A 15,057-nucleotide genomic window follows, 5' to 3' on the forward strand; every position below is an offset into this window, starting at 1 on the left:
TGATATGATTTAAACTATAATCAATCAAATGCTCTCTCCTACTTTTCAAGGCACAAAAATTAATTTTTTTGCCATTTCAGAAATAGAATCGGATTAGATTGAAACTCTACCGTGCAGCTGTTTCACCTGATCCCAGTTCTCCTTCTCGCTTCGCACGTGAAGCACGATCCAACTAACCACAAATCTCCGGCTCCTCTATCTCCACGTGCCACTTCCACTTCCTCCCACGTCAGCACCTCTCTTCTTGCCCGCTTTGCTGCTTAAAGTCCACCATGACACGCGCTTTTCTTAACTTCCCCACTACACTTTTCTGTTTGTTTCCGTAGAAAATATTTTCAACCTTTCCTGGGAAAAGAAAAAAATTATAATTCGGTCATTTGATAATTTCCCATTATGAAGTAGTCTAAACAGCAGAAGAGCGCGAACGAGGGGACGGTTTACTCTATCATGGCGTTGCTGTTGAGGAAGGTGTGGGAATCTGTGTCAAACCGGGCGAGTTCTTGTTCGAGTTCGAGCAATGAGTCCTCCAATCCACCGAGCGACGTCGTGTTATCTTCGTTCGGAGCTTTTGATCCAATACCGATAGATGTAGTGATGCAAATAGTGAGATTGTTGGGGCCAAAAGATGCAGCCAGGTTGAGCATCGTTTGTAAGTTATGGAGATCACTCGTATCAGATAATCGTCTCTGGATTTACTTCCTTCAAAACTATCATGATTCCTGGGACTCCGTTTTCTTTGCCGAAACCAATCTCCGATCAGGTTATCCTATCCAGTGAGTGTTTTTATTTTTATTTTTTCTAAGCTCTGTTTGGGTTCTGAGAAAGTGCACGAAAAGAGGAACAGAAAAATTTTACTCTTCGTTTTGACTAGTTGATAGCTGAGGAAAGGAAATTATCCACCCTATTGTTTATAATTGAGATACTTTGCTACTAAATAAGGACTTGTTACTGTTGAAGTTGGTTTTTGTTAGCGACCAAACAGAGGTTGCATATAAATGTTAAAATTTGCCCTTTTAGTAGTGTCAAACGAAGTCTAGAAGCGAATTTGAGAGCAAAAAATAACTTGTGAGATTGAATTACTATATTTTTCCTTGGAATTGAAGAGTTGAGCCTTGATTTCAATATTCATGAGATTGAATTTGTGATTTACTTGCAGGGCTTACGGAAGTCACATCACGACGGAGTTGTCATTCATGCGTATATATGGCGAGCGGGAACAAGTTCCTGGTTGTGTTATTATCGATGGTCAGAATTATAGATATCACAGTATTCATTGTTATTTATATTTAGCAAGTTGTAACAACTCTGTGATCAAAGTCATGTTAATAAACAATTTCTTTAATTATTCTAAATCTTTTGATTCCTCTGCCCAAAATTCTGTTGAAAAGGTGGTTCAGGCTATTGCAAGTTTGGTTGGAGCAAGTATGCTTGTCCATCTGGGCGTTCAGCTACATTTTTGGTGAGCATTTGCTTTTAAATGGCAGTTTAGAGGTTTGTGGAAGCAATTTTCCCTAAGTTGGGAAATCTTTTGTCGTTCTTACATTTGCTGGTAATCATTTTTTTCTCTCTCTACTTAAAACTAAGAAGGTTTTTTTTTTTGACATGCAGGAATTTGGTAATATTGAGTCTCCAATGTATTCTAGGCTTCGACATTTTTTTGCTACTATTTATAGCAGGTATGTCCCTTTTTTTTTTGTCCTAATCAAACTCAGCTCTCTTTCCTCTCTCTCTCCCTCTCTCAAAGAAGTAAACCTTCTAGAATTTAAGTAGGCTGATAATATATCTCCTTGCAGGATGCAGGTAAGACCATCAGCACAGCCAATTGTGGTGTCCCTTCCAATTTGCCATTATGATGGTTAGATTCTATTCAGCTAAATTACCAATATTGTTTTATCATATGTTATTCTGCTTTCTAAAACTGATGATGTGGCCATTTAAGGTGTTCATGAATGTTGGCATTTTTATCAGTTGCTTTATGCAAGTGTGCAGTTTATGGCTGTCTTTTCCTAACACTGTGGGGCTGTAAATACTTCACTTATGAACCTGACAATTTCTTCTGGTGCTATGGGCACCCTATTCATTTGAATTAGATAGTATATTTTGTTTAGATTAATCCTGAGGAATCTCTATTTATGCTTCCTTTTACTTGGTTGGCTCCACTAGATGCCATATTTAATTCTGGTAAGTCTAAGCACGATATGTATTCAACTGCAGTTTCATGAAAAGGATAAGGTTTCACTTCATGTTGAAATTACCAACATCCACATAATGTTGAAAAATATTCATTCTCTTTGATCTGATCTGTTGAAAGAAACTAAACTATATTCCTCTATGGTTGTTGTATCAGGTTTTTAAACTATATGGTCATAATAAAAGTTGGGATAATGGTCTAAAGTATCTTGAATTTTGTGCGCCTTTTCAATTGTATTCTACTTTGTAATTTGGTTCACAAGTTATTGATTTTGTTTCACTTTTACATAATTGGGTCTGGGGGTATGCATATCGTATCTTTTAATGAAGATTAAAGCCAAATATGGATTTAACTTGTTGATTTGAGAGAAGCAGGTGCCACCTAAGCTCTAATAGCAATCAAATTGTGGCATTTTGCAAAATTCTCTTCGAAGTACTTTTTGAGATCCATATTTTGAAAAATAATATCATTTAATCGTTCTTAGGGGTTAAGGTGGGTCCATTCCCCAATCCTGTTGGATACAGTTAAAAAGAATAATAACTTATGAACCAAATTGATATAATGAAAAATATGGGATACAATTGAAAATGTACAAAGCATGAATTAGTGCATTAGCCTTAATAAGAATTATCGATTCTTTGAAATTCCAGATACTGAATCTGCCAAAGCATCAAGACGACAGCTAAAAGAAGCCATGTACAGTGCTCTTTTTGACATGAATGCTCCAGCTGTATGTACTATTAATCAGGTATTTGTTTTTTTCATTTACCAGTTTATTCCTCTGGTTTATCAATGCATTGGTGATTACTCTTTCAAGGGAAGAGGAAAAAAAAAAAGCTTCAAAAGCTTCTCTCTTATTTCTTTTAATGGTAAATGGGACCTGGAGGAGCACAACTTAATCTAATCAGCATCTCAGTATGACCTCCAGGGAGTTTCTTTCAAGCATTTGTATCCCTAGGAAGTTCACGCTATCCTGAAACGTGTGAAAATTTTTTTTATTTGAGATTTGCATTGTGAATTTAAATGTTTTCCTCATTTCAATAACAGAGCAATCATAAGATTCCACTGTCTTTATTCCCATTTTTGTGCATTAATGTTTTCACAATGTTGCACAGGCAACCTTAGCACTATATGCAGCTCGGCGAACTTCAGGAATTGTTGTTAATATTGGCTTTCAAGTCACATCTGTTGTTCCAAGTTAGTGATCATCTTCTTTTTTCCTCCAAAAATATCTTCTTTACACTTACATATGATGTGATCCTTCACGTGCATTCACTTATGCTAAGGCCAAGTCTGCACTTCGATATGATGTACTGTTCTATATTTTTTCTGAGTTGTTCTTGCCTATGTTCATTTATGAAACCATTATATTTTTTATGTGGCATAGTATGGTTCATGTTTACAGCTCTAACCATTTTCTTACTTCCTATTCATGTTGATCCTTTCAATTAACCCTTCTCTATGCTTTAGGCATTTAGTGATTTTTTTTTTTGGCTTTAAAATACGGGAACTTAGGATTTATGGAATGTGAATGCTGCAATTTACAGTTTTACATGGCAAAGTAATGCGCAAGGTGGGTGTTGAAGTTGTTGGTATGGGAGCATTAAAAGTTACAGGATTCCTTAGAGAACAGATGCAACAGAATAATATCAATTTTGAGTCACTTTATACTGTTCGCACGTTGAAAGAGGTATACAGTCATAATGGTTCATTCTATACCTACTAATACTGTGTTATTTATATTGAGCTTGGTCAAATTGTTAAGGTTGCGTAATTTTCAAGCCAACTCTGATTGACTTAATTTTGTTGGTAGTTTTTTCCTTCTTCCCATATTGATGTAGGAGCAAATGTTTAGAATTATTTTATTGTTCGGGCTACTGTTGCAATCCCTATGCACACTGCTTTAGCAGTTAAATATTGGATAATTTACTAGTTAATCCTTGAGGTTTGACAAAAACCGCAACTTATTCTCTCTATCTTCAAGAAGAAACAAGTTAGTCACTGAGATAGGTTTCTGTTAACAAAACACCGTTAGTGGATTGAAGGCTGTAATAGTTTAATCTATCACATTTTACTTTTTATAACAGTTTAGTCTATGTAGATATAATATTTTTAGTCCTTAGATTTGACTTGTCTACTTCATTTATTGTTGACTCAACTCAACTCAACTTAACTCAACTCAACTCAACTAAGTTGTTATCTCAAAAATTTATTGGGGTCAGCTATATGGATTCTTTTTCTCTACTCTAAACGATTTTGGATTAAATCCTCGGAAATGTGTAATGCTTCTAGGTTATGTTGATTAATGTTAAATTTTAACAAAATTACTATTCTGTGAAAAGAAACATATCTAGGGAACTAATTTATTTCTCCTTAAAACTAGAGGGACAAAGTTGTGGTTTTTGTTATTTCTCGGGAGACAAAATTGTAAATTACCCTTAAAAATATGTATAGTATAGTTTGTTCAAAACCTAATTCTATTGGGGTTTTATGTTCAAGACCTATTTAAGTTAGGATTTTACGCTATATATAGCGCTGTAATACTACATTTGTAGGCAAATTGCATACATTAATGGAAGTAGCTTACTACTGTACTTGTTATTTTTCCTAGAAAATCAGCCCTTTGGTTGATCACATAGTGCTCTCGTTCACTATTTCCTTGTCAAATCGACAACCTAATTTAGGGTTATTGCTATCACATAAATTCTTTTAAATTCTGAAAATTTTTGTCTCATGATAAGGTTATATCCTTAATACCTAAATCAAACCTATAAAATTAAAAGCAGAGCCGTTCAATGATTGTAGTCTAGAAATAAATTGGAAATATACTTCTAGACATGGGCTGGTTCAGAACAGGAATTGGTCAAAACCGGATTGACCAAAACCAGCTTTGAACTAGACAAAAACTGGCATGTTCCGCTCAAAGTTCCAATTCCTGTCCCCCTGAACCTTGAAGTGAAACTGCCGGTTCCAATCCAGTTCAAGTGTTCAGCCCGTTGGCCACCCCTAGACACTTCTGTATAACTCGAAGAAAACCTGTGAGTATCCCCTATGGGGTTGGGTTGCAAATATCAAGTGTTTGCACTAGCATTATGATTTTAATCAATGTTGTAAAAATTTTCATTTATGATCTAAAGTCCTGGAACCTAGACTTGCCTGCCTAAATGAAACAAGTGCACATTTTTAGTAGAAACTCATAAGAAGCACGGTGGAAAAAGTTGAAAGAAACCAAGAACGAGAAAGAAGTGAATGTTTTGCCTATTCTCAAAAGATCTGAAGTTGTGAAATTTTTAATTGTTATATTTCTGATGCTTCTCATTCAAATTGTAAGAATGTTCATTTATGATCTATAGTCTTGGAGCCTGGACTTGCCTGAGTGAAACAAAGTGCACATTTTTAGTAGACACTCTTAAGAAGCACAGAGAGTAGTAAACGTTGAGCCTATTCTCAATTGGTCTGAAGTTTTGTGCGATTTGTAATTGTTATCTTTCTGATGATTCTTATTCAGTTGACCAAGGTTTTCTGAGGTTGAACTGTATGCTTCTAGAATTTCCTAGACCATGTGTAATGTTTTTTTGATCATTCAATCAATTTGCAGAAACTGTGTAATAGTAATGGTACTGAATTTCTTAGAGATTCACAAGTGAATGTACTGAAATAGTGCACCTTAAAGGTGTTTTTGTTTGCACATGCTTGAAGAATCTCTTTCTTTCCCCACACCCCCTCTCCAGCATTTTGTAAATACTGAATGCTTGATTATAACTAGGTTTTGTGATTAAAGCGCTTCTTTTAAGTTACACATTTATGTGCATGTAGAAAATGCTTCTTGCTTCCTTCAACATGATCTTCTGATGCCCCATTTAGTCACTCTTACTCTAATGAACATATTGAATTTCCTTTTGAACGTTAATATGGTTTTCTGTTCTGTAAATTGGATTCGAAACTACAAATTTCCTTCCATTGTGCTTATCAACATTGACTTCATTAAATACAATTTCTTTCTGATTTCCTTATGTTCTCTTGGCATCATGGAGATTCAGAAAATCACGTTGAGAGAGGCATGAAGCAATTTCTACATGCTCTTATAAGTGCATTACTTAAAAGAAGCATTTTAACCCAGAAAATTCAGTTGTCATGCATTCAGTAACCAAACAATGATGGAAGTTGAAAAACTACACAAAGGTTGGATATTGAAAAAGAAACGCAAGCATGGATCCTAAAAGCAATTGCAAACAGAAGGAAATTTAAGCTGTGCTATCTCACGGAATTATTGAGTCTGACTCTGGTGAATATATAGGTTGTGCTTTTAATTGAATAATGAAGATGATGGGTTGTTTTGCATGTATTGGGTCCAAAACTATAAGTTTTATTCTCTTCTGCTCATCAACATTGACTTCACGCAATATGATTTTGTATGCTGGCATCTTGGAAATTCAGAACCTTTGTTATGTTGCTGCTGATTACAAAGCTGAGTTACATAAAGACACACAAGCATCACTAGAAGTACCAGGTGAAGGATGGTTTACCCTTTCAAAAGAACGCTTTAAAACAGGGGAAATTTTATTCCAGCCACGAATTGCAGGAGTGTAAGTCTATATGTTCCATCAATATAACCTATTGATATTTTTTCCTGAATACTGCTCATACCGACTTTCCTTTTTGATAAAGATGGATGACCGTGAAATTTTTTTGAAGGTATCTCATCAGAGTCTTGCAAAATGTTTCTAAATCAAATATACAAGGAGGAAAAGTTTATTGAGCAATAAATAGGACCCAGTAGCTTCAATTATGAAAAATGATTCATGTGTTGGGAAATTAATTACAGCATGCATGTAACCAGTGTTTTCCCCTTTATATGTTTTTCTTCCCCCTATTCAACAACTATATTCTTTTTTGTATATGTTATGCCATCAAAATCATGAACCCCATGCAGTTGGTTAAAAGATTTCATTTGCCCCATGATATAGGCGTGCAATGGGTTTGCACCAGGCAGTAGGACTTTGCATGGATCACTGTCATGCTGCAGAGTTGGCTGGCGATGATGCTTGGTTTAAGACTGTGGTTTTGTCAGGAGGCACTTCATGTTTACCTGGACTAGCAGGTTAGATAAACTTTTTTTAAAAAAAAAAATAGCGTACACTTCTCCCTCCATTTTTGGGACAAATGCATGGTTGAATTGACATGAAAAGGATTAAGAAATCTATCTAAACTATCTATAAAAAACAATGAAGAGGCAACATGTGAATGGAAAAAAAGATATATGGTTAATTTTTTTTTCCCCGTAAAATGACTGATTACAGTAACACCTAAACCTCCAATATATCATTGCCCTAAATGTAGTTTACTTCTACTTATACAAGAAAATCTGAAAAAATATAAGTAGGATTTTCTTTCTTGTATTACCACTTCTTACCATTAATTGTATCTTTTATTATTGCTTTATCTTTTCCTCCATTGTCATCATCCTGATGTTATTGTATTTTCTATTATTGTTATTTTTTTAAATGAATGTACGGGCAAACTTCAAATATAAGGCAAATTATTAAATAAAAGATGACAACAACTTATTATCTTTTTTTTGAAAAAATAAATTTGCATAAATTATTCAATTGAATAATTCTAATACTCTTCGGATTATTGAATGGATATAGATGTATAAAACTTAATTAGTGGAATATTGGCCTTTCACTATAATTATTTGAATTGTGTATTGAACTTCGAAAATAATAGTTATCATAAAAATTACAATTTAAAAATTGAAATAAAATTTGTACTGTTATAGAAAGAAATATATTTATGAGTTAAAATAGCAAAAAAAAAAAAAGTGCAATGCACATGACAAAATTACTGGTTTGATTAAATTGGTGAATAAATCTGTGCAAGTCTTGAGCTTATGAGTCTGTCTTTTTTCAACTCCTTTCAGAGAGGCTGGAGAAAGAATTGCATGAACTTCTTCCAGCATCAATTTGCAGTGGACTAAGAGTCATTCCTCCTCCCTATGGTGCAGACACTGCATGGTTTGGAGCAAAGGTTATCAGCAACGTAAGCTTCTTGACCAGTAAATTTTTGTATGTGCAAAACTTGAATTTACTAATAGCTAATCCATGGTTTTTGATACTATGAAACATTGATCCTAGATTAATGTTTTCTGAATTCAACTTAATTTGGTTTCTAAAAACAATGGTAGTCCAGGTTTTCAGAATTTTAAGTTGATTCCTGAGCATGATCAAAGTTTCAAATAATGTGGAAACTGGCATTTTTGGCATGGTGAGTTGGAGTCTCAAGTATCTCACTCTAGGCTTCATCTGTATTTTTTTTTTCTTTTTTCTACAGTTAAGCACCTTCCCTGGACCATGGTGTGTGACAAAGAAGCAATTCAAACGGAAATCGAGATTCAATCTGGCATGGTAAGTACAGTCTTTCGCCCAGATGGAGCGCACATTCATGAGATTTCTTCTAGAAAGCCCAGCTTTCACATTGTAAAAAATTGTCAAACAATATATATATATTTTTTTTCAAAATTTTTTCCTGTTTTATTGAATTATGTTATAAACTCTTGGGCTACCGTATGGAGGGTAGCCTTTCTATCACTTGTATTGTTAGTTTCATTTGGCTCATGGGAATGGAATAGAGTAATAAGGACCACGAATAGCTATTTCTCACTTGTGATTGAATCTTGTAATTCAAAATTTTTGGAGGTATATTATTCGATATGATATTATATATTTTAAATTTAAATGAAAAGTTGAGATTGTAAAACAGTAATTTCATGGAATAGTTATTTCACATTTAAAATTTGAATTAAAGTTATGAATTGTTATCCCATTTGTTGAACTAAAAGAAATTGAATTTATTATTATTATTATTATTATTATTATTATTATTATTATTATTATAACCTGGGAGCAATTAGAATTTCTTTTGCAATTTTTGCAAACATTAGAAAATTAGTCTCGTATTTTTTCATCATTGAATGATCCAAAACAAAAAAAATCATAGTTTTCAAAATCAAAAGAGGTTTATAAATATTAATTTAATTCAAAAAGACCAAAAGTAACTCGTTGTTTTTCTATTTTCGCTGCAACATGAACGTCCAAGTATCTCTCGTGTTGATACACTATTTTATCATTGGTGATGATGTCGATTGTGTACTAATCATAGGACATGTTGCAAAATAATTATGATAAATGTGATAAATATTGTCTTATCTCTTAAGAAATTCGGAAAATTATTATCTAGTATTTGAGTTACGAAATTAATTATTTAATTTTTATATTTTAAAAATATATTATTTAGTTATTATATTTTATTTTTATTAAATTATTTAGTCTCTATATTATTTTTTTTAATTAATGTTAATTAAATTATTATTTAATTTCTTTATTTTAGTAAAATTAATTAGTTAGTTTTTATATTTTAAAAAGTACATTAATTAGTCTTTATAATTTAATTTCGTTAAATATTTAGTCCAATAATTTTTTATACTTGAATTACCCTAATTCTATTTCACTTATTTTTGTCTTATCATCCCTCATCAGTCTCTTCTCATATTTCTTCTTCTCTACATACGCTCTTCTTTTTCTTATTTTCTCTATATTATTCATCTTTTGACAAAAAAAGTTAACAGTTGTCTATGTAAAAATATTAATCAGTGTCTAAGTAATTAAGAAAAATTATTTTTCAATAAAAAATATAAAAATAATATCTAAAAAATTAAATAAAAATACTTGAATAATTTAAAAAAAATATAAATTTAAATTTATTTCCACATATTAAATTTTATATTTATCCAAAAATATATTTTTAAAAATATAAAAATTAATTAATTTTATTAAAATAAAATAATTAAATAATAATTTTTTAAAAATATAAAAATTAACTAATTAATTTATCCCTTTTCCTTTCTTTTTTTTGTGTTCTTCCGTGATCTCTCTCCTCCCTCTCCGAGCACTTTCAATTTAATGTGGGTGGCTTCTCATTTTTTTTTAATAAAAAAAAGCTTGAACTTGATCCATGAGTAATTTTGAGTGTCAGTAAAATCTCTTTGGCCAACTTAAAACTTGACATGTTCATTGGCACTCGTCGAATGCTAACGGACTTAGAAATTTAATTGAAGGATCTAATTAAAATATATAATTAATTTTTTTAAATCAAAATATGTAATTCACTAATCATTTATTTAACTGTTGATTAAACAAGCTGATCGACTAATAATAATAATTCTTCAATAATTGATTGAGAGAATTATTTTAGAACTATAAATATAATAAAAAAATAAACACTTTAATTTTTTTAATAAAATTAACTCACTAAAAATTAAATAGAATGGCTATTAGTTTAAAATACAATAATTATTTAATATTATTAATTGCTGAATTTAAAATATGTGAATGACTTAAAATTAAAAAATTTGTATGATTTACCTCAAATTTAATTTTTTGGAAACAATTATGAAAAAGAAATTCAATTACCAAACAAGCATTTCCGATTTGATCCGGTTTAAGGTTTACGCTACCATGAATTCGATCGGATTTGGTATTAGAAATTATTGATCAGTTTTGATTCAAATTTTGACCCCGTCCAATTCTGATTCCAAATGAAATTGGACTCATGTCTACCACAGATCACTAAACCAGTAAACTATGCTTTCCCCGTAACGTTATCTTGACGCTTTATGTAGGAAACGGTCTTTAAAAACTCTATAAAATGTCGTCGTTTTAATCGTCCAAATTTCTAGTTTGACGCGCTACCGACATAAGCCTGCCTTGCCTGTCTGGCTTGAAAATTTCATTATTATTAACTTATTATCACGAGAGATAATTGTCCGTCACAGCATGTGATATCCTTCTCCAGTTCTTACTAGAATTTTCCTATTATTATATTTGCAGAAGTAGAAACTGGAAACTCAAGAAGAAGAAGAAGAAACAATCAGCTGTACGTGTGCAGGGTATGGCCCAGTTTTCGCGTAATGCGTTGTCACCCATTTCTCAATAATAAGCTTATAGTATCAGTCTTTTCCCAGTTTTGTCTTTGGTTTCTCTTCTTATTGTTCTTTTTATCTTTTTCGTCCTCTTTCTTTTATCTTTAAAGCTTGAAGTTTTCTTTCTTTTACAAGACAAGATCGAGTATAGAACCCAGAAGAAACGAAATCAAGAAAAGAGAGAAGAAGTGTAGAGGGGAGATCTCTCCCTTTCATGATATATAATAAACAGAGGACATGAATTGGTTTTCTGTAATTCTCTTCTTCCTCTTGTTGATGGTTGTCTTTACTCCTTCTTCTGCTTCCAGTTTTATTTCAGGTATTTTGAGTTTAAGGAATGCTTATGCGGGCATATGCTAGAATGTGAATTTTTTTGCTGTAAATTGAATATTTTTTGGAACTTTGTTTAATGCTGTTGCTGATGTGATTTGCATCCAGATTCTGTTTTTCAATCCCATGCTTCTACTGGCAGGAGTCTGCTTCAGGCTAAGAAAGGTTTTCTTTTTCTTCTTCTTTTGCACATTCTTTGCTCATTACTTTTGGATTGACTTTAATCTTGGCTTTCTTTGTGGGTTTTGATCATGATTTGTTCTTGTGTGATCTAAGAGCTCCAGATTGCTGTTTATTTTATGCCCCTTTTTTCAGTCAATAAATGAAGAGAAAATTTTGTGAAAAGGAGAATTATATAGGCTGAATGTCTTTGTTCAAGCCTCCAAGATTATTACCCTTTGCGTTGATCATGAGAGTTATTGCTTTTCTTTTCTGTTGTTTCTTATGTCTAGTATAAATTAATTAATTGCCTTCTAAATTGTATTGGGAAATCTGATCAGTTGCTAGCTGATCTAGGTCTAGAGCAGTTCTTCTCTTATCTGCCCTATTTACATGCTAAGCTTCCCTGGTTTTGGTATTTGTTGAAATGGAATTTTAAATTTCGCAATCCTAAATTCCCCTTTTTCATTAAATCTGAAGTTCTGAACCCTAGTCTCATCATCTGTTTGAGAATTGCTTGCAATAAAAGCATTAGTAGGCTGGTTCCTCAACCTGTCATACATTTGTTAGGATGACATTTCCATTAGTTTGACATGAAAGCTAGAATTTTACCTGTGCACGTCAGTCTAAAATGACATTGTTAATTCACAAGACTTTTGCATGTTTGATATTTCAAAGTACAATTTTGGACTTCTCTTTCTGTATGTGTGTGTTTTTATCCCATCAAGAACACTTTCAGTTGATATATCTTGTGTTAATGAAGTCAAAAGATCATCTAGGATCTTATAAATACTGAATTCTATTAAGGCTTTGTTTGGGAGAGGGAGGAAAATGAGAGGAAAGGAAAATGGAAAGAAAATTGAATGTTAGATCCACAAGTTTGTTTCTTGTAATGTGGGTCCCTGTTTTCCATTTTCCTTCCATCTCTCCCTTCATTTGCCTCTCTCCCCCAAACATAGCCTAAATGATTTTGTGAAAATTATAGGATTTTAGAGAGCAGTGCATTGCATTCATAGTTTGAAATTACGTGGTAATCTAGAATATTTAATTTTGGAAATTTGATGTGTAAACTGTCAACAATTGGATGACTTTGAACTGGTCCACCGAGGAAATTTTTATTTAAAAGATAAATGGTTGTTCATTTTAATGAAAGAATATAGTTTCTTGAGCCTTGGGAGTTGGGTGTTCTTGTGTGTTTTTGGGATATGCTTAGAAAACATATTCAAGAAAACAACAATCTCCTAGAACCCATAGCCATAGTTGCCAAGCAATTCTGTGTTCGACACTTAATTATGCTGTATTGTTATATCATGGAATGGCATTCCAATGATGAAACATTATCTTGCCTTATCTGCAGCCTGCCCAGTAAGCTTTGAGTTTATGAATTATACAGTCATCACAAGCCAATGTAAAGGACCCCAGTATCCTCCTGATCGCTGTTGTAAAGCATTTAAGGACTTCGCTTGCCCTTACGTGGATGTTTTGAATGACTTGACCAGTGATTGTGCATCAACCATGTTCACCTACATTAACCTCAATGGGAATTACCCTCCTGGTCTTTTTGCTAATGAGTGCCAGGAAGGGAAGGAGGGGCTTGCGTGCCCTGCAACACCACCATCACAACCAGCTAATGATAGTGGAAGTCAGATTATTCGTGAGCCAGTCCTGCTGCTGATACTCACATCTAGCTTTCTAGTGCTGTTAGTTAAATTGTTTTGAGGGCTCAAAATGTTGATTCTATTTTTATTCTCCAATTATTGTTTTTCTTTTCTTTTTAACCATGAAAGAGCTCAGTGCCTTTGAATTTTCATTGTGCTAGAGTTAAAAGCATTCATTAGGCATTCCAAAAATTAATTTTTATATTGGTTTGTGATTTGTCACTCCCAAGTGGTATTACGGCTTGGTTGTATCGAGTAATGAACTATTCAATTTAAACCTCTATGTACTTCAACATTTAAATACAAGGGCCCTCCATTTTACTTGTTGAACAATTATCTTTCATTTATAATTTCACTGGTTTCAAATTTGGCTTATGTTTCATGTTGTGGGCCTTAGATAAACTTGTCATCATATATCTATTCCAATGTTTCTTGGATATTGTTTGTGTGGCTGCGATCATATTTTTATTCTTAACTTTCAGAGTTCTTGCCAAAAGAAAGATATTTTTAACATTAACTAGCTTCAAGGGACTTTTTTTGCGCTCCTGCTTTAAAGAACCTCTCCACCATTAGTGAATGCATGGCTTCTTCCCTGATGTCATCACCTTTTGCAGCTACAACTAGAACACATCCTGTTATCTTGCTTAAAATGTGCCAAGACATGCAGGAAGTAAGACAAAAAAATGCCCGGTTTGTTCTCTCAAGACTCCTTAACCTCTCTGTCTCTGCCAGGGACTCCTTGAGTCCTATGTTTTAGAGTCTCAGATTCACTATGCATGATCAATCTTTTTGAGTATCTTTTCTTGATATAACACGGATGAGAGGCTTAACACTGGACAAGGGTTCGTATGATGTGGGTCTTAGCTCTATGTTATTTTACAATATTGCACATATAATTTTGTCCTTAAAGCTTGCTCCCAGTTGAAAGCTCTTGTTGAAGATAAATGATGTGGGTCTTAGCTCTAATACCAAAATTGATATGAATTTTAGTTTTGATATCAAAATTTGATTTGATTCTTTACCAATCGATAAAAAGTCCACATTTTTCAACAGCCAAAAAACTAAAGAAAATAAGAAGTAGATGGTGAAGAGATCCTCGATCAGCTAAAGACCAAAGAAAACAAAATGGATGGAGAGGAGATTCTCAGTCAACTGAAGAAAAAAAAAATGGATGGAGAGAAGATCCTCAGCCAACTAAAGAAAAAGAAATGAATGGAGAGGAGATCATTAACCAACCAAAATGTGGATAATAATAATAAACATTCAAGCAATCAGTTCTTGACCTGAATTTATTAGATCATGAATTAAACCAAGAAAATGCAAGAATCCATTATCATAACTTGGAGATCCAAGCAAAATTGATAAGTAGTTCAAAGAACCAAGGTGAGAATAATCTCTCAAGACAAATAATGTCTACAAATGACTAATGTTCTAAGTTATGGCTGTTGGAAAATAAAAGATACATTTATGTACTCTAAAAGACTAAAAGATTAAAATGACATAATGTACTAAAAAATCTAAGAACAAATATAAAATGACATAATGTACTAAAAAATCTAAGGACAAATAAGGAAAGAACAAAAAGAATCTTCTGTTGATTCCAAAAATAGCTGTTGATGGCGTGAGGACCATTTGCAAAATGTGCAAGCTGGTTGTCCTTCATAAAGCAATGTTGGAGACCACATGCCAAGGTAAGGGACTGTGCCAGATCATGCCCAAGTGTGCTGAAACTATGCCAG

At 32.9% G+C, this 15,057-nt stretch overlaps 2 protein-coding genes across 5 annotated transcripts; both read left to right on the forward strand.

The window, feature by feature from the left end:
• The first annotated feature begins 275 nt into the window (after positions 1 to 275).
• LOC110651103 (actin-related protein 8) lies at positions 276 to 8,853 on the forward strand. 2 transcript variants are annotated; one of them, XM_021806299.2, is made up of 12 exons: positions 276 to 773; positions 1,157 to 1,245; positions 1,389 to 1,459; positions 1,609 to 1,676; positions 1,794 to 1,855; positions 2,842 to 2,939; positions 3,307 to 3,388; positions 3,739 to 3,881; positions 6,629 to 6,777; positions 7,159 to 7,292; positions 8,115 to 8,233; positions 8,525 to 8,853. In XM_021806299.2, the coding sequence occupies exons 1-12, from the start codon at positions 448 to 450 to the stop codon at positions 8,600 to 8,602; spliced, it is 1,419 nt and encodes a 472-aa protein (XP_021661991.2). In that variant the 5' UTR covers positions 276 to 447; the 3' UTR covers positions 8,603 to 8,853. The 2 variants fall into 2 exon arrangements, with proteins under 2 accessions (XP_021661991.2, XP_021661992.2); XM_021806300.2 differs by having other exon boundaries at positions 1,398 to 1,459.
• A 2,136-nt stretch (positions 8,854 to 10,989) lies between these two features.
• LOC110651104 (GPI-anchored protein LLG1) lies at positions 10,990 to 13,651 on the forward strand. Of its 3 annotated transcripts, none has more exons than XM_021806302.2 (4): positions 10,990 to 11,195; positions 11,307 to 11,490; positions 11,610 to 11,666; positions 13,018 to 13,651. In XM_021806302.2, exons 2-4 carry the CDS (start codon positions 11,409 to 11,411, stop codon positions 13,377 to 13,379), a joined length of 501 nt encoding a protein of 166 aa, XP_021661994.1. In that variant the 5' UTR covers positions 10,990 to 11,195; positions 11,307 to 11,408; the 3' UTR covers positions 13,380 to 13,651. The 3 variants fall into 3 exon arrangements, with proteins under 3 accessions (XP_021661994.1, XP_021661995.1, XP_021661996.1); XM_021806303.2 differs by having other exon boundaries at positions 10,991 to 11,156; positions 11,282 to 11,490; XM_021806304.2 differs by having other exon boundaries at positions 10,991 to 11,156.
• The last annotated feature ends 1,406 nt before the right edge of the window (positions 13,652 to 15,057 follow it).

The sequence above is a fragment of the Hevea brasiliensis genome, chromosome 2 (genome assembly GCF_030052815.1).
Source record: "Hevea brasiliensis isolate MT/VB/25A 57/8 chromosome 2, ASM3005281v1, whole genome shotgun sequence".
Classification (NCBI taxonomy): domain Eukaryota; kingdom Viridiplantae; phylum Streptophyta; class Magnoliopsida; order Malpighiales; family Euphorbiaceae; genus Hevea; species Hevea brasiliensis.